Raw genomic sequence first — 24,820 nt, 5'->3', positions numbered from 1 at the left:
CTCTCACTTAGGCTACTATAATCTTCTCTTAATTGGTGAAACAGTTGCCCTCCTTCCATTCTGTTTTTCACATTAAAGCTAGAATGAACTTTTCCAAACGCAAATTTGATCATGCCACTTACCTATTCCCATTACTTACACCTCCCCAAAACAAAGCAAGTCAAGTACACACACGAACTTTAATGGCTTAATATAGTTTATAAGACCCTGCTTTTACCTTTTGGCCTCACCCTATCTCTCTAACCTCATCATATGCCTTTTTTCCCCACATTCTTGCTATCCTTGCCACACCTGCCTTCTTTTTCTCTCTTCAGTGCCAAGGGAGCATTAACTTTATGTGCATCCGAATTTAGAGTTTACATAAAAACACATGTAAAATGTATCAGGAATAGTGAGACTTTTTCTTTTATCGTAACCTTTGTTTTCTAAATTTTCTAAAATAAGCATGCTTTTCTTTTATAATTGAAAATACAGCAAGTATTAAAATTTATAAAGTGCCACATAACTAGTGAGATAGGCTGAGATTTTTAAATGTCTTTTGAGCCTCTCGCAAGATTTGTTTTGAGTCCTTAGAAGGAAAATGTGACATTTAGTCATCAACATGTGGTATGATACATGGGAGTGCTAAACAAAGCCTCCCTCTCTATGTACAACTATCTATCATAATCTATCATGATAATTTTATCAATCTATCAATTCTATCGATCTAATATCCTCTCGAGAGCTAGTCAGAGACTAGCTGAGAATATAGCTACTGTAAAATTTGGTCTGGAAGGGGCTTTGAAAACATCATAAAGAAAGGTCAGATTGGAAGACAGGGAAGGTTGCAAGGATCATATGATTACGGTAGTTGTGCTTAAAACCTGGGCATAAGCTTCTCTCTTTTTTTGTTTTGTTTTTTGATTAAAACTTTTGGCATAAGAAGTGAGAAAATAGGGCTTCCCTGGTGGTGCAGTGGTTGAGAATCTGCCTGCTAATGCAGGGGACACGGGTTCGAGCCTTGGTCTGGGAAGATCCCACATGCCGCGGAGCAACTAGGCCTGTGAGCCACAACTACTGAGCCTGCGCGTCTGGAGCCTGTGCTCCGCAACAAGAGAGGCCACGATAGTGAGAGGCCCGCGCACCGCCATGAAGAGTGGCCCCCGCTTGCCGCAACTAGAGAAAGCCCTCGCACAGAAACAAAGACCCAACACAGCCAAAAATAAATAAATTAATTAATTAAAATAACCACGTCCCTTTAAAAAAAAAAAAGTGAGAAAATAAAGTTTTCCTCCTGCTAATTAGCTTTAAACAACTATTTATATCAGAAATTCAAGTTGGCAGCAAGCTGAATAATTCTAGTCCATATTATAATATGGTAATACTTCAGTTAACTGATGGGCATCTGATAATTTTTAGGTGACCATCTGGGCAGACATAAACCTAAAAGTAAATTATTTAAAAAAATCTTTTAAGTCCAACAGTTAGGTCTCTGATTTGTGATCTATTCCAATTAAAGGAAGGGAATCCCTACTCTGTATTTTAATTTTTATACAGTAGGTAGTCTCCCTTTTTTGTACAGTATGTGCCATAAAAACTATGGTTTCTTAAATCAGATTGCAAAAATCCAAAATCCTGGCATTCCTGTACTACTATCTTTATTTACCTGGATGCATTGGAAACCAGTGCAAAGGAGATGGCAGATGATATGTGTTGAACAGAAAGGAATAAACATTGAGTAAGGCTTGGTAGTCAGTCTGGTCGTCTTCAGGTAAATGCTGTTAGGGCAGCAGCCTATCTTGGGGCCGATTAGTGTACAGAGGCACTGTTGATTTAGAAGACAACAACACTACAAGTCAAAGTTCTGGGAAAATTGAGTGAAAGGGCTGGTTAATGTGTAGTTGCTGGAGGGAACTCCCTGGCGGTCCAGTGATTAGGACTCCACACTTCCACTGCAGGGGGTCCGGGTTCGATCCCTGGTCAGGGAACTAAGATCCTGCAATCTGCGTGGTGCAGCCAAAAAAAAAAAAAAAAAAGTGTAGTTGCTGGAATAGTCTTTAAGCTACTCATGACCGCTGCATTTTGTTTATAATGGTGACATTGAGCCATTAAGGAAAGATTAAATTACATTTTATATACTTTGTTTATTAAGCAGGAACATATATAATACATTTTAGATAATATTTTAAAAATAAAATTGTTAAAATTGGAAGTTAGCTCTCAAGTAAATTTCAGGTAATCTGGAATATGACATGATTAGGTAGCAGTTTCAATCATTAAAGTCTACTCTAGCCATATTAAAAATATTGGACCTCTTCACCATTCTTTTTTTGCAAAACTATTTGGATTACTAGAAATAGTGTGCATGCTTTTATACTCATTTCACATGTTTGTCTAAACTTACTGGTATTTTATTGATTTGGAAATCATTGGAGTTAAAGTAAAAATGTTTTCTACATTTTTGTGAATTAAGAGCTATGACTTATGATTAAGTGATTTATTTTCAAATTCTCTATAACACAAAATAACAGTGACTTAATGAAGTAGACATTTGTCATTTGTGACCACCCAGCATTTTTGAACAGCTGCCCAACATTTTGGTAATTTCCCATGTTATAAGTCCTGACTTCCCAAAGCAGATGCCAGAAAATTTATATTCTCATACCCACTCATAGCTAAGGTAGAGGCCTGTGACCAGTCATACTCTTCTCACTTGAAATTGCTTGGGACCAACATGAGGTGGCAGTCTTGGGCAGGGAAGTTAATCTTTTGGCAAAGGTGGTGGTGGGAGCTTCTAGTTGCTCTAGCTTCCTAGTATCAGAAATGCTAAGTAGTAGTGGAAGTCTAGTTTTTCCTGGAGAAGCTCTCAAAGTGTGGTTGGGATTCATATCTTCCTATCTATTAAGTTTGGCTCTATTACCCTTAACAGAGCTTAATTCCTTCTCTACTTTAGCTAGAAGAGATTCTGTTGTTGGTAGCTAAGTAAGAAGCTTGACTGAACACTTAATATGAATGGTTGGTTTTCCTAAAATATAATATTTTATATTGCTCATTTTAGAAAATGTAAATAAATGTCATGCTTTCCTTTTTCATGCTAACAGTTTACATACTGTGTTGTATTGTTTTTTCAATTAATGGATTATTTTGGATTACAGCTCCTATATATGTTTCTTACTAGATTGTAAACTCTTATTTAAGAGTGTGGTCCATGCTTTCACCTCTTTGTATTCTCACACATGGTAAGCATTCGATAAAGTTTATAAAACTAGTAAAGTTAGGATACTTTAAAACATAATTTTCTTTTGTAAAGCTGTTCACTTGTTAGTGATGTTCCTACCAAGTTATACCTGACCAAAATAACCTTAGGCACAGCTTCTGTTCATATTTTACATAGTAGCAGGTAAACATTCTTGAAGCCAGTAAGGAGCAACCTGAAAAATGAGAACTTGTCCGGGAAAAAAAAAATATTGGGGGACACTTTTTTTGTTCATTTGGTGGTGTTTACTTTTACTTCCAGTTTTATTGAGAAATGATTGATATACATCAGTGTGTAAGTTTACGATGTACAGCATGATGGTTTGACTTACATATATTGTGAAATGATTACCACAGTAGATTTAATTATACTGACCATCTCATATAGATGTAATAAAAAGAAAAGAGGGACTTCCCTGGTGGCTCAGTGGTTAAGAATCCGCCTGCCAATGCAGGGGACACGGATTCGATCCCTGGTCCAGGAAGATCCCACATGCCAAGGAGCAACTAAGCCCGTGCGCCACAACTACTGAGCCCACATGCCACAGCTACTGAAGCCCACGCGCCTAGAGCCTGTGCTCCGCAACAAGAGAAGCCACTGCAATGAGAAGCAAACACACCACAACGAAGAGTAGCCCCTGCTCGCTGCAACTAGAGAAAGCCTGTGCGCAGCAACGGAGACCCAATACAGCCAAAAATAAATAAATAAAATAAATTTATTAAAAAAAAAAATTTCTCCTTGCAATGAGAACTATTAGGATCTACTCTCTTAACTTTCCTATAACCTTTTTTTTTCCATTAGTGAATGTGGTTTTTATAACTATCCTCAGGCATTCATATAGCATTGCCCCAATACTGAAGGCTTAATTTTTCAAGCTAACATTTTAGAAACATGTAGCACTCTATCTGATTTTAGTACAGCACTTCAGAACAAATTTTTAAATTGAGAATAACTTTGAAAGCTCTTTTTTATTTGTCCTTGTGAGCAGAGTGTGGTTTTCTTCAGCATTTCATAATACAGTGTTTTTTAAATGTTTTAATTATATTTTAAGTGTTTGACTAAGTTTTTTTTAATTGGCAGATTATAGATATTAACTCTAGAGCTCTTTGGCAAGCTCCCATTCTGTATATACCATACTGCTGAGGATTGGGGCAGAGACTCACAGCTCTAGGTCTGAAGGATTATTCTGTGTTATACTGGCCTACACCAGACCAGTCTTTGTTTCTCTTTCTCCTGCCTCTTCAGTACTTATGGTCTGAGGCTAGAATCCATCATTCTCCCCTGAAGGGTTTAGTTTATAGGGAACAGAAGAGTGAGTAGCAGCCCTTGAGTAGCTCAGGCAATGTCCACATTTGGCAGCATCATACCCCAACTAAGTCATGGCCTTTCCAGGCACCTGAGCCAACAGAATATGTGAGATTGCCTAATCTTCTTCCAGGAGTAAGCCAGTTGGTGCTAACTTTGGCCCACCAATGGCAAACTGTTTGTATTGCTGGCTCTTACGCTAATCACTGGGTAAGCCTAAGGAAGTTATCTTATCGCCCTTCTATGTCCTTAGTGTCCCCATCTATAAATTGAATAAATAGTGCCTGAAATTGCCATATCTCTAGCCTTTATTGGCCAAAGGTTGCTAGCACTGTTTTAGTCAAAACCAAGTCCATAAAAGTGTCTTGGTCTGCTCCAACTTCTCCTTTCATTTTCTTCCCTGAGCACTAGTTATTACTCTTTCACCTCTAAGAAACAGAGCATGATTGATTGTGACAGGGTTGACCAAAATCAGTTTCCGTGCCAAGCATACTGAATGAACACACTTTTTGTTGGTTGGTATTCTAACAGATAGTTTTCTATACCAAACTTTTAAACAAGCTCTGAGTTACATTTCATGAGAAATAACTTGAAAACCTTTTCTTTAGTTAACAACAGAATATTGAAGAAATGATTACCCTTCTCAGTATATATAAAGTGTAGAGAAACTCAATTTCATGGTAAAATACACAATATCCATAAATCTAACAGGTAAGAAATATAATATCCATAAATCTTTTTGGTATTGGTTCTTTAATATCTCCTGGCTAATATTCTTTTTGAAAAGTTGATATAAGAATTTTATTTTATTTCATTGGCTGTGTAGTTTAAAAGTTATATAGTAGTATTAAGGCTTCTAATTAAAGACAACAGCCTTACTTCAACTCATCTTCTATTTCATGACTCAGAAACGTCTACCTTTAACTTTTTAGCCATTTTTTCTAGTAATTATTTCCACATTTCTAAATACATGCTTATATTGCTAGTTTTTGATTTTTCAGTTTGGCATTATCTGTTGACATCCATCTTTGGAAGATGAGATTTATTTCACTTACAACTATTTCCACTCACTTGGAATTTATATGCTCTATTTCTGTTGTTAATTTTGATCTTTTCTGCCTCATCTTATATATGATCGATGAATAATTTAGCTCTATCTCATTTTTTACTCGCCAAACTAAACATTATTGTCACTGTTTCTTGTAGTATAATGTTTATTTACCCACATGATTCACGATTGATTTGTTCTTCAATTCTTCTTTCATCTTAGAACTTCTTTCTGTGATCATTGTTTTCCTGAAGTATATACTACAGAAGTATTTTCTCTGTATCTTGAAATTTGGATAGTTTCTATTACTGTCTCCAAGTTCACTAATCTTTTCTTCTGCTATGTCTAATTTGCCATTAGTCCCATTCAGTATATTTTCATCTCAGACATTGTGGTTTTCATCTCTAAAAGTTCAATTTGGGTCTATTTTATATCTTCCATGTCTCTACTTAACTTTTTGACCATATAGATTACAGTTTCAATAACTACTTTAATGGCCTTATTTGCTAATCCTAACATTTGTTTCATTTCTGGGTCAGTTTTGAGTGATTGATTTTTATCTCCTCATTATGGATCATGTGTTTCTGCTTTGTTGTATGCCTAGTATTTTGGTTTGGATGCCAAACATTGTGAATTTTATCTTGGTGGGTGCCGGATATTTTTATATTTCTATGAATCTCCTAGAGCTTTTTTTCTGGAATGCAGTTAATTACTTGGAAACAGTTTGGTCATTTTGGGTCTTTTATGATTTGTTACTTGGGTCCAGAACAGTGCTCAGTCTAGAGCTAATTATTCTCTACTACCAATGCAAGACCTTGCTGAGTATTCTATCCAACATCCCATGAATTGTGAGTTTTTCCAGTGTGGCTTCTGGGAATAGACACTATATTTTCTAATCTTTTGGATGTTTTCCCCCCACCTAGTTTTGGGTTGTTTCCTTACATGCATACACTAGTCAGTGCTCTGAATATTTGAGGGGGACTCTACATCTTTGCTGTTCTCACTTTATGCAGCTCTCTCTTCTTTAGTATTATGTCCTATAGACTTTAGCTGCCTTGGTGTCTCCGGATTCTTGACTTCTTCTCAACTCAGGGAGTCTGCTAGGCTCTACCTGGGTTCCCCCTCCTGCATCATGGCCTGAAAATTCTCTCAAAGCAGTAAACTGCAACAGTTGTTGGGCTCATCTTCTCTGTTTCCCGTCTCTCTGAGATCACTGTCCTTTGCTTGATGTTTAGATTCTTACAGACTGTTGTTTCATCTATTTTGTCAGGATTTTTATGGTTGGTTCAGGTAGGAGAGTAAATATGATTCCTTGTTACTTCATCGGGTGGAAGCAGAAGACACTTTAGAAGTTTTTACTTTACTTAGAATGAGTTATGCTTTTTGTCTAAATGAAAATGACTTTAATTTATCCTCATCCATGAATGATAGTTGTTTCTGGTTTATTTTGTTGCTATTGAGAAATCTCTCAATCTTTTTGTGATTGTTGTATATGTAATCTGTCTTTTTCCCCCCTGACTGCTTGTAAGATTTTTTTTGTCTTTGATGTTTTATTATTTTATTATGATATGCCCAAGTGTGGTTCTCTTAATTTACTTTCTTGGGCTTTTTGAATTGGGGATTTGTGTCCTTTATCATTTCTAGGAAATTCTCAGCCATTATCTCTTCAAATATTGCCATCATCACCACTCCCCTACCCCTCTTCTGTATTCTTATTTCTGGAGCGCCAACTGGGTGTTTGTTAGATTTTAATCTGTCCTCCCTCTTTTACTTCTTTAACATGCCTGTTTTATACTTTGTTTCATTAACTGAAATTTTCGAGATGAATTCTTGTGAAGGCTTCAGGACCCTGATTTTTCTATGTAGAGAAGTTTTTTTTTCTTTTGGTTATTTTGGGGGGTTTTTTGTTGGGGGGGGGTGCCACACTGCATGGCATGCCGGATCTTAGTTCTCTGACCAGGGATCAAACCCGTGCCCCCTGCAGTGGAAGCTCAGAGTCTTAACCACTGGACCACCAGGGAAGTCCCATATGTGGGAAAGATTTTGAAGTGTGTAGTTTCTTTAATAGATAACAGGATTATTCAGATTTTTGTTCTTCTTGTGTCACTTTTGTTAATTTGTGTTTTTCAAAAAACTTGCCTGTTTCATTTAAATTGTCTCTTGGCATAAAGTTTCTTATAATATCCTTATATCATCTATATCTGTAGAATCTACAGGATGTGCACATTTTCATTTCTGGTATTGGTTTTGTGTGTGTATGTTTTCTTCATCAGTATTGCCAAGGGTTTATTAATTTTAATAATGTTTCCAAAGAACCAACTTTGGAATTTAATGATTTTTCTATTGTATATTTGTTTTATATTTCATTGATTTCTGCTCTTTATTTCCGTCTTTCAGCTTTGGGGCTTTGATTTGCTGTTCTTTTCTAGTTTTTTTTCTTTTAATGAACACGTATGTTTGATTTTCAACTTTCCTTCTTTTCTAAATATACATTCTTAACTATAAATGTCCCTCAAAGTACTGCTTTAGTTACATGCATCCCACCACTTTTAATTATTATATATTTTTCCTTCCATGTTTCCATCTCTACTCATTTGCATGTTTAAAGTCTGTTATTTTAGTACCTACCCTAGAAACTTTCATATGCGTAGTTAACTTATTAAAGCCTAATCAGTATTTTTACCATTTTCCTGATTAATACAAGGACCTTGGAACACTTCTAAATGTAGTCATTTCTTGCCCAGCTTATTTGTTATTGTTGTAATGTATTTTAATTCTATCTTGTCTTCTTTTTAAACTCCACAAAACATTTTTATCATTTTTTTATGCCCTGTCTATACAGATGCAGCTATATATTACCACTTTTTTGCTCTTTTCCCATCTCTGATCATCAGTTAAGGATCACTGACCTTTATTCCATTTGAAGTAAATCCTTTAGCATTTCCTTTGGATGAGGTTCTGTTCTTCACAAATATGGAGTTTTTGTTTGAAAATATCTTTATGTTTGTCTTCATTTTTGAAAGATATTTTGGCTGCAAATGGATATTTACATTGATAGGTTTTTTAATATTAATTAATTAATTTATTTATTTATTTATTTTTGGCTGCGTTGAGTCTTCATTGCTGCACGCGGGCTTTCTGTAGTTGTGGCGAGAGGAGGCTACTCTTCATTGTGGTATGCAGGCTTCTCACTGCAGTAGCTTGTCTTTGTTGTGGAGAACGGGCTCTAGGCACGCAGGCTTTAGTAGTTGTGGCACGTGGGCTCAGTAGTTGTTGTGCACAGGCTTAGTTGCTCTGCGACATGTGTGATTTTCCCAGACCAGGACTCGAACCCACATCCCCTGCATTGGCAGGCGGATTCCTAACCACTGCACCACCAGGGAAGTCCCGATAGTTTTTTTTTAAGTACATTAAAGATATTCCATTGTCTGTTGACTTCCATTATTTCTGTTGAGGAGTTAACTGTAAATCTTTTTTTTTCTTTTGATTTCTGTATTTTTCATATTTAGAAGTTTTCCTTAGTTCTTTTTCAAAACTGCTTTGCATTTTAAAATAATCTTTCTCTTTGCCCTTGTTTTCAGTTTCTTTCACCAGACGTATTTTGCACCTCCTAAATTACCTATGTCTATAGATTTTGGGGGGGGTCATACTTTTTTTCCTATCCCTCAACAGTAACTTATTTCCTTTTATATTTTGGGTTTTTTTGACTGTGAGCTCATTTCTTGTTACTGAATCAGTGTGGGAGTTCCTTAAGATCTAGTTATAAGGTTCATTGCCTCAGAGAATTGATTTTTTTCTGTTCAAGTACCTGACAACAATTTTGACATGAGACCACGTTAAACTTTTTGAGCACCCAGGAAATGTGAATGTGGTCAGTAAATCCACATGAGTCAGCTTACAGTTACAAATTCTTAGAAGAGATTTTATTTTTTCTCCATCCTACACTCCTTTTGTGAAGACAGTTTTCCTTTCAGTCCCTTTGTTGGGGCCAGGAGAAGGGACTGTTGTTGCTAGTACACCCTTCTGCTAATTTTGTGGGCTTTTGGAGTCCCAGCTTTGTACTGGGGAAGCCAGATTCTATCATCCCACAACCACCCCCATTCAGTAAAAAGCTACAACTCCTCAAAACTATAAGCACTTTAGAAAAAAAAAAATTTTACCAAATATCTCTAGCATTGTTTAGATATTTAAATGTAAGTAATATACATAAATGCCAAATCACAAATGATAGTTTCTTTAACTTTTTTAATGAACCAGAACTACTTGATCAGATAATTTGTTGTATCTGTAATAACAAGGTAGTTATAGTGTGACCTCTTAGCCAGAAATATAAAAATAAGTTTCTTCTATAAAATGAAAGTCCCAATATTGCTAAAATAGTATTCTTACTATGTATTTGTTTTAACAGATTACAATATGATAGTACAGAAAAATAGCCAGTGTCAGACACTGTGCCTCGATTTTCATTTAGAGTCCATGAATTAGTCACATCTTTATGTTTTTATACATCTTTTCTAGAGGAAGAGCTCTCACTCTTGAAAATTCAAGAGAAAGAAGTTATTATATTTTCTTCCCCTTGTTGTTGCATTTTAATTTCTCTCCCAAAACCCTATATGCTTTTATTTCTTTAAATACAGCTTTATTGAACTATAATTCATATACCATAGAGTTTACCTATTTAAATATAAAATCCAGTTGTTCTTAGTATACTCACAGAGTTGTGCAGCCATCACTGCAGTCAATTTTAGAACGTTTCATCACACCAAAAATAAAGACTAATGGGACTTGCCTGGTGGTCCAGTGATTAAGACTCCATCCTCCCAAAGCAGAGGGCCTGGGTTCAATCCCTGGTCAGGGGACTAGATCCCACGTGCTGCAACTAAGAGTTCATATGCCACAACTAAGATCCAGCGCAGCCAAAAAAAAAAAAAAAAAGACTATGAAGTCACTTCCCATTTCACCAACCTCCCCAGTCCTAGGAAACCTCTAATCTACTTTCCGTCTCTATTCATTTCTGGACATTTTATATAAATGGTATTATATAATATGTGGTCTTGTGGGTGACTTCTTTCACTTAGTATCATGTTTCAAGGTTCATCCATGTTGTAACATGCATCAGCACTTCATTTTTTTTTAATTGCCAAATAATATTCCATTGTACAGATTTACCACTTTTTTTTTTTTGGCAGTTTGTCAAATGCTTTTTGTTTTTTTAAACATCTTTATTGGAGTTTAATTGCTTTACATTATTTACATTATTATTAATTATAATTGTGTTAGTTTCTGCTTTATAACAAAGTGAATCAGTTACACATATACATATGTCCCCATATCTCTTCCCTCTTGCGTCTCCCTCCCTCCCACCCTCCCTATCCCACCCCTCTAGGTGGTCACAGAGCACTGAGCTGATCTCCCTGTGCTATGTGGCTGCTTCCCACTAGCTATCTATTTTACATTTGGTAGTGTATGTATGTCCATGCCACTCTCTCACTTCATCCCAGCTTACCCTTCCCACTCCCCATATCCTCAAGTCCATTCTCTAGTAGGTCTGTGTCTTTATTCCCGTCTTGCCCTAGGTTCTTCATGACCATTTTTTTTCCTTTTTTTTTAGATTTCATATGTATGTGTTAGCATACAGTAGTTGTTTTTCTCCTTCTGACTTCCTTCACTCTGTATGACAGACTCTAGGTCCATCCACCTCACTACAAATAACTCAATTTCGTTTCTTTTTATGGCTGAGTAATATTCCATTGTATATATGTGCCACATCTTCTTTATCCATTCATCCGATGATGGACACTTAGGTTGCTTCCATGTCCTGGCTATTGTAAATAGAGCTACAATGAACATTGTGGTACATGACTCATTTTGAATTATGGTTTTCTCAGGGTATATGCCCAGTAGTGGGATTGCTGGGTCATATGGTAGTTCTACTTTTAGTTTTTTAAGGAGCCTCCATACTGTTCTCCATAGTGGCTGTATCAATTTCCATTCCCACCAACAGTGCAACAGGGTTCCCTTTTCTCCACACCCTCTCCAGCATTTATTGTTTCTAGATTTTTTGATGATGGCCATTCTGACTGGTGTGAGATGATACCTTATTGTAGTTTTGATTTGCATTTCTCTAATGATTAATGACGTTGAGCATTCTTTCATGTGTTTGTTGGCAATCTGTATATCTTTTTTGGAGAAATGTCTATTTAGGTCTTCTGCCCATTTTTGGATTGGGTTGTTTGCTTTTTTGATATTGAGCTGCATGAGCTGCTTGTAAGTTTTGGAGATTAACCCTTTGTCAGTTGCTTCATTGGTAAATATTTTCTCCCATTCTGAGGGTTGTCTTTTCGTCTTATTTATGGTTTCCTTTGCTGTGCAAAAGCTTTTAAGTTTCATTAGGTCCCATTTGTTTATTTTTGTTTTTATTTCCATTTCTCTAGGAGGTGGGTCAAAACGATCTTGCTGTGATTTATGTCATAGAGTGTTCTGCCTATGTTTTCCTCGAGGAGTTTGATAGTGTCTGGCCTTACATTTAGGTCTTTAATCCATTTTGAGTTTATTTTTGTGTATGGTGTTAGGGAGTGTTCTAATTTCATTCTTTTACATGTAGCTGTCCAGTTTTCCCAGCACCACTTATTGAATAGGCTATCTTTTCTCCACTGTATATTCTTGCCCCCTTTATCAAAGATGAGGTGACCATATGTGCATGGGTTTCTCTCTGGGCTTTCTATCCTGTTCCATTGATCTATATTTCTGTTTTTGTGCCAGTACCATACCATCTTGATTACTGTAGCTTTGTAGTATAGTATGAAGTCAGGGAGCCCAATTCCTCCAGCCCCGTTTTTCTTTCTCAAGATTGCTTTGGCTATTCGGGGTCTTTTGTTGAAAGCTTTCTCTGCATCTATTGAGATGATCATATGGTTTTTCCCCTTCAATTTGTTAATATGGTGTATCACATTGATAGATTTGCATATATTGAAGAATCTTTGCATTCCTCGGATAAACCCCACTTGATCATGGTGTATGATCCTTTTAATGTGCTGTTGGATTCTGTTTGCTAGTATTTTGTTGAGGATTTTTGCATCATTTCATCAGTGATATTGGTCTGTAGTTTTCTTCCTTTGTGACATCTTTGTCTGGTTTTGGTATCTGGGTGATGGTGGCCTTGTAGAATGAGTTTGGGAGTGTTCCTCCCTCTGCTATATTTTGGAAGAGTTTGAGAAGGATAGGTGTTAGCTCTTCTCTAAATGTTTGATAGAATTCGCCTGTGAAGCCATCTGGTCCTGGGCTTTTGTTTGTTGGAAGGTTTTTAATCACAGTTTCAATTTCAGTGCTTGTGATTGGTCTGTTCATATTTTCTATTTCTTCCTGGTTCAGTCTCTGAAGGTTGTGCATTTCTAAGAATTTGTCCATTTTTTCCAGTTTGTCCATTTTATTGGCATATGGTTGCTTGTAGTAATCTCTCGTGATCCTTTGTATTTCTGCAGTGTCAGTTGTTACTTCTCCTTTTTCAGTTCTTCGATTGATTTGAGTCTTCTCCCTTTTTTTCTTGATGAGTCTGGCTAATGGTTTATCAATTTTGTTTATCTTCTCAAAGCACCAGCTTTTAGTTTTATTGATCTTTGCTATCGTTTCCTTAATTTCTTTTTCATTTATTTCTGGTCTGATCTTTATGATTTCTTTCTATTTATCCATTCAGCAGTTGATGGATATACAAATACCAAATACATTTGGTATTTCTACTCTTTGACTATTATGAGTAATGGTACTATGAACATTAATATACAAGTTTTTGTGTTGACCTATATTTTCATTTCTCTTGGACATATACCTAGGAGTGGGTTTGCTGGGTCACATGTTTAACCTTCTGAGGACCTGCTAGATTGCCTTTGAAAGTAGCTATATCCTTTATAGTGTATGAAGTTTCCAGTTTCTCCATATTTTTACCAATAACTGTTAGTATCTCTCTCACGATAATCATCTCAAGATCATTATCGTAAGAGAGATACCAATTCATGTATTGGTATCGTATTGTGGTTTTGATTTACATTTCTCTAACGGATAATGATGTTGAGCATCTTTTCATGTGCTTATTATTCATTTGTATGTCATCTTTGGAGAAATATATACTTTGTCCATTTTTAGTTGGGTTATTTTATCCTTTTATTATTGAGTTATAAGTGTTCTTTTATTTTCTAGATACAGATCTCTCATTAGATACGTGATTTGCAAAAATGTTCTCCCATTCCATGGTTGTCTTTTCACTTGATGATGTCCTTTAAAAGCACAAAAGTTTTTAGTTTTGATGGTGACCACTTTATTTTTTCTTTTGTTGCTGTGCTTTTGGTGCCATATCTAAAAACACATTGCCTAATGCAAGATCACAAAGACTTCTTTTTATCTAATTTAATTTTTTTTAATTAAGAAAATTTAAAGCAGTGCCCGTAAAGAAATTTTTAAGGGGAAAAAAGCACTTATAATCTCATCAACATAGGATTCACATATTTTTGGAATACTGTCATCTCCTTGTTCAGTATTTGCATATTTTCATTATTGCTGTTGTTTGCTAAGTGCTATATTGTGTTCTGATATTTTTTGTGTTTATACATGATATTCATAATTTTAATTTTAAGGCTATATAATATAGCCAGCTTATTTCCCAGTTATGTAATACAACTTCTTTATATTTTTATTTTTCTTATACAGAACTCCAGTTAACACTGACAAACATGTAACTTTTTGCTTCAATTGAATTATCTTCTTAGAATAACTTTTTAGGAGTGGAATTATCGGGTCAAAGGATGTAAACATCTTTACAGCTCTTACATGACATTATATTACTTCTAGAAAGCACTGAACTGTGCTTTTGTGTAGTAAACATTTAAAAAATGTTTTTCATTTATTTTGAAGTTGATACACATTGTGAGTTGAACAATTTTACTTTGAGTGGCAATGTTAGTGATAATCCTCCATCAGTAAAACTCAGGATCAAGTTATATGTGTATTTCTTCATCTGAAAAAAAAAAACACAATAGTACATCTAATGGGACACTTTGTACTGATAGTGAAAACTGGAACAGCCAATTGCCTTGTTGACTGAAGATAAGTATGACATACTTAAAATTTAGTATTTTATGGTATTCTCTACTTTAAGTAATAATAATATAATTTGTTAAATTTTCTTTAGGCTTCGGGAGCAGGAAAGAAAAGAAGCAGAAGAAGCTAGTCAAAAGGAAGTAGAAGAATGGGAAAGAAAACTTCTAGCTCAAGCAGCTCCAACTTGTATGGAGACCATGTGGGAAATTCCAGCAATCGGGCATTTCCTTTGTTTAGCCCAGCAAATTCTAAATTTGCCAGAAATAGTCTTTTATGAATTGGAACGCTGTCTTCTGATGCCTCAGTGTAACGCCTTTCTATCTAAAATAATGACTTCTCTATTAAGTCCTCCCCATCGCAGACCTACCTTACATCGAAGACCTACTTTGCCTTATAGAACCTGGGAAGCAGCACTGAGACAGAAAGTACAGCAGTGGTACACAGCTGTAGGGCAGACTGAAAATCCCAATAACTGTGCTGAAAAACTTGGGTTGTGTCCTCAGTTTTTTAAAGTTCTTGGAGAAGTTAATCCATTGGAAGAAAAACCTTTTCATGAACTACCTTTCTACCAAAAAGTGTGGTTACTTAAGGGTCTTTGTGACTTTGTGTATGAAACACAAAAGGAAGTTCAAGATGCTGTACTTGGACAGCCTATTCATGAATGCAGGGAAGTTATCCTTGGTTACGATTATTTGGAGAATGCTTATGTACATTTCCCACAGTTCTGTGGTGCAGATGTACGGATTTATAAACAGAGACCTTTTCAAGCCCCAGAATTTCCAGTTCCACCCATTAAAATACAAAGAGTACCTCGGATTAAACTGGAGAAATTGAAGTGTGACTATGTTAGTGCAAGTAATGGAGAACATAGGTGTAGTAGAGAAGGCCTGCCCTCTGCCTTCAGGAAAGAGCAGGAAATTAGTTTTGATCCAACTTGCTGCCCTGCTAAAATGAACTTGGATAATCATGACATCTCTTTTGAAATGGAAGTGAAATCCAACTGTGAAATTAGAATTCGCAGGCCCTGTGAAATGAAAATAACTGATTGTTGTAAAGAAAATTTAGAGAAACCAGGGAGCCCAGGGGAAGTTACTGGCTTTGGAGAGCCTCTCAGTCCAGGTGAAATAAGGTTTATAGAAAATCAGGAAAAATATGGTGAAGCTTCCAGAGTAAAGCCTGAACCCAGTCCTTTAAAAGAAAATGCTCTGAAATCTTGCCAAATACATGTAAATGGAAGTCACAGTGATCATCCAGAAATTAACTGCCACAAAGTTGTAAGGGATATTCTATTAGAACAGTCACTGCAGAGCCACAAGAAACTCAAAGTAACTAAAATGAGGGCAAAAAAGAAGAAAAAGAAAAAAAAGAAATTGAAAGATGTTTTGAATGAAAACTTACAAAGAAAGCGCGAAGGTCTTCATTCCCTTGCATTCAAGTCTTACAAACCTGAGATCCAGAATAAGTTATTGATCATCAAAAAGAAAGCAAAACACAAGAAGCACAAATCTGGTAAGCTAACACAAATGGGTGAGAATTACATTTTAGCATATTTCAAGTAGTGCTTTCAATTAGGCATCATGGAAGGCTCTGATTGACAAAATGAAATAACGTGTGTGTGTGTGTGTGTGTGTGTGTGTGTGTGTGTGTGTTTTTTTTAAAGGTCAAGTTTTATATTAGTCCCTATAATTAAAACCCAGAGCAGAAGAGGTTTTATATATAATACTAACAACAACAAAATACTGGTGTAATACATTTGAATTTAATTCTCAGTTGAGAATCTTTGGGCATTATGTTTTTACATTCTCTGGACCAATTTCTCCATAAGTGATGCCTCCCATCATTTTTAAGAAGTGTTTTCTCCCCCAGGCTAAGGGCAGTACAGTGCAATGGAAGAAGCACTGATATCAAGAGGTATCATTCCCGGAGCTAAAGTTCATAGCAACTAGCTTCTTAAACCAAGGCAAGTTAGATTATTTTTCTGGGTCTTAGTTTTTTCCCACATAATATATTTTTCAGCTTCCTGAAAAATTATTTTAGTATATATTTTCATATCCAGAAAAAAATGTGAACTATAAGGAAAAAATTACATCAACTAATAAGATATGAAGCTTTTTTTTTTTTAACAGGATTTATAAGTTTGTCTTACACCAGATTTAAGTACTCACTGTATTCTCCACAAGCCTGTTTGAACAATAACAACAAAAAATCCTATGAATAAAGTCTTCAGTGGTCGTTTGCTCTCTTTTTATAATTACTCAGGTGCTTTTGCTTTTCCTGTTGTTTGCCATTTAATCAGTTTATGTCTCAGTTACTAAGAGCATAGATGAGATAAAAGCAGATGATCAACTTCATTTATTAACACTAATAAAAAGTTGCTGGATTGGGGAAAACTTGAATTGTTTACTAAAATGAGTTGTGATTTATTGTCATTATTTATGGATTTCAGTTTTTTATTCCTTCCCTCAGTAACAAAGGTAATGAAGATTTGACAATAATTTGATGAGTTGGCAAATGAGGGAGTGAACTTTGTTTAGCTGATATAGTTGCTGTTATACCTTAGTTATTTAAATCATTAAATACAATTAAATGTATTTTAAAATGTGTATGTAATGGATAATTGATAAAGAAATAGTACAAAATTTACCATCAAGAACAGGCTTAATTTGTTGAACTAAAAATTGCGAAGTGGTCCACATTGACCCAGATGATAAAAAGCTACAGTTTTTTTAAAGTGACTCTCAGCAATAAATCCTTTAAATTTTATAAGCAATCCATTAGGCTATATAAATTTAGTTTTACTGATTTGGCAAGTTCTCTTTGAAATGTTAGCCTCTAATATATTAAATAATATTTTAAAATTTAAAAACTGTTTTCAATTCCAAAGCATGTAGTATTGTTTTATTAATACCATTATCACCTAAAACCTTTTAAGTGTTCATTTATGACCTACTATTCACGTGTTCAAAGGTAATTATGGCTTATGATGGTTTATAAAATAAAATAGATATTGATGTAGCTCCTATACAGATTATACCAATAGCAGAATAAAAATATTAACTCCTAAGGATTGAATTAAAAGGAGTTTGTATTGTAAGCAAATAAAGTGTTGCTTCATTTTTAAAATGGAAGTTCAGAGTGTTTGTAGATCAGAGAAAAAATTTGTGGGAGTTGCATGTCCAGTTCTAGACAAGTGGATGAATAAAACTCAGAAGCAAATTCAGTGAGTACGGTTCATGCTCTCTGAGCCTGTTTGTTGGGAAGAGAAGGCTTACAGGAATGAAGTAGAAGTAAATAATGGCGCTCGCCTATACACTTTCTCATTTTATCTTCAGGGCAAATTTTGGAAAGTCAGTTTTCAGTGGCACAATTACTAGGATCTGGCCAATACAGTTTCCTTCTCCCTTGTTAGTACTGAGTAAGCATAGGCCAATTCTTTAGTTTCTTCACTAAACTTCTTACTGGCATAACAGTACTACGTAAAATGATATAACAACAACAAAACATCTGTTTTACCTCTTTCTGTACACTTGTCTATCTGAGGCTTTGCCTTGAGGTTTTTTATTAGTATGTGACATTGTGGCCTTTTATAGTTAGGGGCATACCCTAATCCAGTGTTTCCTTTCTTACTCTTTTTAAAAGTGAGCTTCATGGTCACAGGTTTGGGAAATATTCCTCTTATAGATTCACATTGTGCATTAGTACAGGTCCACAGTGCATCTTACAAAACTCTTGTACCGGATGTATTTTGGAATTCAGAAATCTTCAGATTTTAGAAGGGTATTATATATAATGTTTATTAAATAACATCTCCAGTGGAGCTTAGGGCAGCCCCTGTAATCAAATGTATAATTTCTACAGAAAAATGTATGAAATAGTCAAACTAAATGAGATGAAGACTATAAAGAACCTCATAACAGTTTATGTCAGGTTTTGCTATCATATAAATTATTTTTAAAACTTCAGTTTTCAGAACCTTTTGGACTGTAGAATTGTACATAAGTGATTCTGGGCCAGTATATTAAGGACTTCAGAAAATCTTGAAGAAAACTGTTTAGTTTTGTTTAACCTAGTATTTTTCAAGTTTACTTGAATACAGAGCTTTTTTCAAGGAATAGTATTCTGTAGAATATGCTTTGGGATAAGCTGTGTCACCCATGGCTGATTTATGAACCTTTACTTAGGGTGGACTAAATGTCGTTAATCTGGATTTATGTAGTTAACCTGGTCCAATTTATGTTGATTACACAGGCCTTAAATTTTGGTGGAATCTCCAGATTTAGTAAAGCCTTCTTATTGTGACGGCAGATGATTTTTAGTAGAAGGCACAAAGATAAATTGGTTGAAAATGATTTGATAATTTTAGTGCACTGTGAGGCACTTATGCAGTCCATAAGCATTTTAATCTGTTTTTCAGAATTGAACTTTTCTTTCTGCTTTTTAAATTTTGAATTTATTTTCATTTATTTAAGCCTGCTCCTTACTCTTGGAAGCATTGTAGAATAGAAAAACATTGGCATTTTCCCAATTATGCATACTTATAGCACTAGATACTTCTCCTTCATAATACTTACTTATAAAATTTATTCTTAATAGTTGAATTTATTTCTAGGTTGTTTTGATGATTGTCTCCCTCTGTTCTATAACATTCTTGAGAACAGAAGGATTATTTCTGGTTTTGCATCCCTAGCACTTAGCACAGTGACTAACACATTGTGTAGGAAGCTATTGAATGAATAAATGAACACACATAATGTGGTTCTCCCAGATATAACTAAGATTTATCCCTTAATATGTATCTTTCACAGTTTTTTAAGGCATTTATATTTTTTAATAGGATTCTACTATACATACCATTTTACAATCTGCTTTTTTCCCACATGACAGTATACCATGAACATCTTTGTGCAATAAACAGGTCTCTATAGCATCATTTTAATTGGCTGTGTAGAATTCTATTATGTGTATTGTGTAGTCCATTTAACCAACCTCCTTATTGGACATTTTGGTTGTTTTTGGTAATACACTATTATAGCTTGTGTAGAGCAGATAGAGTTGAGTGAAATGAGTGAGAAATTTTAAAATGAGAGGACTTTTTGTAAAACCTGAAAAAGACAAAAATGATTCAAGATACATTAATTGTTACAAAAAGGCTTGTGGTATTTTAAGTTACTCATTTCAACCAGTTTGGTTTGGAGGGTTTTTCCCTCCTTACATGGTCATTATTTTCAACCAAATCATTTTGTGTTAGCTCCTCTAAACCAATTAAAATAAATAAGACAAGTGGTGTTAGTTTCTTATAGGTGAAGAAATTAAGGTTCAAAAATAGTAAATAGCCTCATTTAATAGTTGTTAAGTATATGGTAAAGACCGTACAAAGGTCAAAGAGAGGCTAAATCCATGTGTGCTATAGTAAGATTTAATAGAAGATGAAGGACTTTGAAGAATAATGGGGATTGGGTAGATGAAAAATGGTTAATAATGTGAGCACAGCCATGGAAGCGTAATTAAGCCAAGTGTCACTGAAAAAATAAGCATAATTAGAGAAAAACTTAAGGAAAAAGTTGAAAAGTTGAGGGTTTAAAAGGTGTTTGAATGGTGGAAATATGCCATTTTGAGGTGATATCTTTCTGGGTATGTTGTGCTATTTTAGATAATTGAATCAGGAATACAGTGCAGGGAAATGAGCTTGAAATAAAATATATCAAATGTGTGAAAGTAATGAGCTGCTTTATAGGGAATGACTGAGAAAGTAATGTAATCTACAATATTTGATTATATCCAGGCCCTTATCTGTGAAACAGTTGTATAATTCTGTGTTAATATTACTATAGAACCTAACTATGTGTGTCTTTATGGGAAAAATTCTTAAGAGGACCAACTCAAGATGCCAAGATATACAAGACTGAAAGAATCAACTATACTCCACGTCCTTTTATTTTAATGCCTTCTACTTCCCCCACCCCTCCAAAAACCTAATACTCATATAATGCTTACTGCATGCCAGACACTATTCTAAGCCTTTATATATATTGTCTCATTTAATCCTCATAAAAACTCATAAGTAGATGCTATTATTACCCCCATTATATAGATTTTATAGATTTTTAAAAACTGAGGCACAGAGAGGTTTATTAGCATATCCAAGGTCACACAGCTAGTAAGTGAATGGCAGGATTAGGAGAAGGAATGTTGCAGGGTTATTAGGATGCCATTAAAGAGCTATAAAAAGAAACTGGCAATGTTTATAAAAATGAAGGGGTAGAGGATAACTCCAGGAAGAGGAAATTCTAAATCCAGATAAGGAATGATTATGTGACTGTTCTATCACATTGACAGAAGAAAATAACATTTTGAGAGAGATGTTGCAGTAAATAGCAGAATTTGACAACTAATTCAGTATTCTGAGTTAAAGGGGAAAAAAAGAAATAGGTATTCAGGAGTTATCGAATTATTTTATAGTGTTAAAAAAATGCGCGTATGATGAGAAATTTGCTCATAGGCAAGGAGAATAGAAGGAAAATCAGCTGTTTTATTAAAGTCAAATGGCTTACTTAGAACATTCCAGAAACATATTGGCCAAGATATGGACGTTTAGTAAATTAAAGCCATATTTAGACTGTTTCTCTGACTTCACAGTCTAGCTAGGCACTTGCCAGAATCACTTATAATACAAATGCTCTTGGGTTTTTACTTTTAACAGTGATTAATGTCTTAGTATCCACTCACATTAATATTCCTAAAATGAAAGTACCGAGAGAGTAGTGTATGTGTTAGAATAATTTTTAAACATGGGAAGGCCGAATCTAGGAGCATTGAAGTGGAAGCCTGAATAGTCCAAGGAGCCAAGGAGTGAATACAGGCAGGAAAACCAGGTGAAGGTAAAGATGAAGAATAAGAGACTAAGGAAAGAGTTGGATTGGGAATGATAGTCACCTTAATTTTTCTGGTAAGTGTATCTCCATATTCTAGAATACTACAACTTTATGCCTAAGTTATAGTGTGAAATATGTTTTTAGTTATATTTTTCTCTCTTAAGTTGGGCTTCCTTCTAGAGCTGATCTAAGCATAATTTTAAAAAGCTTCATTAGGCTGTGCTTGTATCATTAATTACTAGGCCATATTTAGTTTCCTTATCCATTTGTAGGTGCATGTTGACACTCACTTTTTGCCCATGTTTGTGTTTTAGGCTCAGGAATTGTGTTGAAATTCTTTGTATGTTTTAAATTGACTTCTGACAGTTATATTTTATGGGACTAGGTGATTTAGGGCAGTGGAGGTAAAAGCCCTGGGTATGATCAAGTAAGTGGTAGAGGAATGGAAGCCCACTAGGGGGCAGTATGTAACTTGCCCTCTATATATCTTGCCCTGGAGCAAAAACAGATTATAAAACAAAGGCTGTGTGGTTTTACAGTATCCCATGCTCCATTTTAAAAGTAATATTTAATAAAAAGTAACAGTTGATTTTTATTGAAGAATACAGGAAAATTTGTATTCAAATTGTTTTGTGGAGGACATAGTCTCAAGGTATTAAGTAATAGTGAATATGCAAATCTTATAACCCTAATCAAAAGGAATGCTCTGAAATCAATCAGATGCAGATTACCTCCCTGTAGAATGTCTGAAAAAAATGCAGTATTTTACCATAAAAAGAGCACAGCTTTGAAGTGAGACAGATCTAGTACAAATATATGCTCCAGTGCATATTAGCTGTAAGTTCTCCGTCAATTTATTTGCCTGTTTATAGCCTGTTTCTTTCTCTGTGAAAAATGAGGTAATACCTACCTTGCTGTATTTTTACAAGGTTTAATGGAATAGCAAGCAAACGCATAGCACCTAGCATGGTGCCTGGCACACGGTAGGAATCAATAGATGGTAACTATGATTTTTGAGAGGTTAGAATTACATAATGGAAAGAGCTTGGACTTTGGTGTTAGAGTCCCTGGCTATGGGGCTTACTTATTACAGTGTAACACTTAAGTAAGTTAAGTAACTTTTTTGATCTTCATTTATCCCATGTTAAAATGGGGATATTGCCTACCTTGGAGGGTGGTTTTCAGAATTAACTGAGGTAATTTATATATCACCTTACTAAGTGTCTGACACATAGTAGGCTATCAATAAATGTTATTTTCCTTACTACCGTTCCTAGGTCATGTTGTGAAACTCTTTGGTAAATTGTGTAAATTATTTAAATTGTCTGTCAGTGTTTTCCTCATTATAAAATGGACTCAGATTGACCCTCAGAATTGTAAACAATTACCTGCCTCCCTTTTTCTATCCCCAAACTGATAAAATTTCTGATGAAGTATAGGATTCTTATATTTAAGGATCATTTCTCTTGTGTGCTAAATGCTGTATGTACAAAATGAATAATAGGGGGCTTCCCTGGTGGCGCAGTGGTTGAGAGAATCTGCCTGCTAATGCAGGGGACACGGGTTCGAGCCCTGGTCTGGGAAGATCCCACATGCCGCGGAGCAACTGAGCCCGTGAGCCACAACTACTGAGCTTGCGCGTCTGGAGCCTGTGCTCCGCAACAAGAGAGGCCACGATAGTGAGAGGCCCGCGCACCGTGATGAAGAGTGGCCCCCACTTGCCGCAACTAGAGAAAGCCCTAGCACAGAAACGAAGACCCAACATAGCAATCAATCAATCAATCAATCAATAAAATAAATCTTTAAAAAAAAAAAAAAAAAAACCAAAAAAAAAAATGAATAATAGGATTTCTGTTGTCAATAATTCCCAATCTAGTAAGGAAGAGAAACATATAAACAGATAATTATAATACTGTATGATAAGTGTTACATTAATTGATATGTGTACAAAGTCGAGTGGTAGCACATAGGACATAAGAGCAAGAAGAAATAAAATGAAGGACTAAGTTAAAAGAATTTGAAGAAGGTTAAAAGATAATAAACATTTTGTTTAAACTTTTACCACAACTTAGCTAAGGCACATGAGAGCAACAGCTAACATTTATTGGTGATTTACCATGTGCCTAGCAGTAGTCTAAGCTCTTAAGGTGTTTTAACTCGTTTAATTCTCACAACATGGGTGATATCGTTATCCCTATTTTAGAGATGATGAAACTTCACAAGGAAATAAAATAATTTGCTCAAGGTCTTGCAGCTAGTAGGTGGTTAGAACTGATATTCCAACCCAGGTAGTTTAGTTCCAAAACTCAAGCTTAAAACTACTGCACAGTACTACTTCTAGTTACTTAATAACATTTAAGTATCTTACTGACATGATGAAAGGAGATGCCTAGTAACCACCTCAGCTGCTTAATTTACTTAATTTACAGTCAAACAGAGTGACTGTTAGAGTTAACTGAGAATTTAGTACCTAAGTTTAGTGCCTCTGTGTCAACAATATGAAATTAATTGGGAATATCAAGAGTGACCTCTGTTGTGCTTATAAATAAATAAATACAAAATCAAATTATTTTTTAAAAAGCTAGTTAGAAGAGTGCTGAGGGCGTGGGGAATAGGAACGAGGAAGGATTTCATTTCCTTCCAATTGCTGTCTTAGGTCAGCAAGCAGTTAAATCTTTTCCCATGAACTTTCAAGCATAGTAAAGGTAGCATATAGAGGAAAGGCATTTTGGTGTTCAGATTTATCAGTCCCCTTGAGAGGTACCTATTGCATCCAGTTTAGAAATCAGTAACTAGCTGTATTATAGAGATACCAAGAATTTAATCACTTCTCCTTGAATATTGCTAAAGCAGCCACCCACCCACTTGTTTTTGTATGAGTTTAGTTCTAGTGTAGGTACTGTGTGAGCACATAAGCAAATAACAGTGATAAAAGAAATATACATTAGTTTTTTTTAATTAATTTATTTATTTTTGGTTGTGTTGGGTCTCTGTTGCTGCATGCGGGCTTTTTCTAGTTGCGGCGAGCAGGCGCTACTCTTCATTGTGGTGCACGGGCTTCTCATTGCAATGGCTTCTCTTCTTGCGGAGCACGGGCTATAGGCGCGTGGTCTTCAGTCGTTGTGGCTCACGGGCTTAGTTGCTCCGCGGCATGTGGGATCTTCGCAGACCAGGGCTCGAACCCATGTCCCCTGCATTGGCAGGTGTATTCTTAACCACTGCACCACCAGGGAAGTCCCTACATTAGGTTTTTTAATTTAATTAAAAGCG

The 24,820-nt window shown here is 35.3% G+C and overlaps 1 protein-coding gene across 3 annotated transcripts in view; it reads left to right on the top strand.

Annotated features, from left to right (window-relative positions):
• BRD10 (bromodomain containing 10) overlaps positions 1-24,820 on the top strand; it is a 104,056-nt gene that overhangs the window by 37,879 nt on the left and 41,357 nt on the right. For all 3 annotated transcript variants that reach the window (XM_068552693.1, XM_068552692.1, XM_068552691.1), the window contains one exon: positions 14,770-16,187. In XM_068552693.1, coding sequence (XP_068408794.1) covers positions 14,770-16,187 — 1,418 coding nt within the window. The remainder of the gene's footprint in view (positions 1-14,769; positions 16,188-24,820) is intronic.

This window comes from Eschrichtius robustus, chromosome 10, assembly GCF_028021215.1.
Source record: "Eschrichtius robustus isolate mEscRob2 chromosome 10, mEscRob2.pri, whole genome shotgun sequence".
Lineage (NCBI taxonomy): Eukaryota > Metazoa > Chordata > Mammalia > Artiodactyla > Eschrichtiidae > Eschrichtius > Eschrichtius robustus.
Note: the sequence above shows the minus strand (reverse complement) of the source record. Positions and strands in the feature narration are given on the sequence as shown.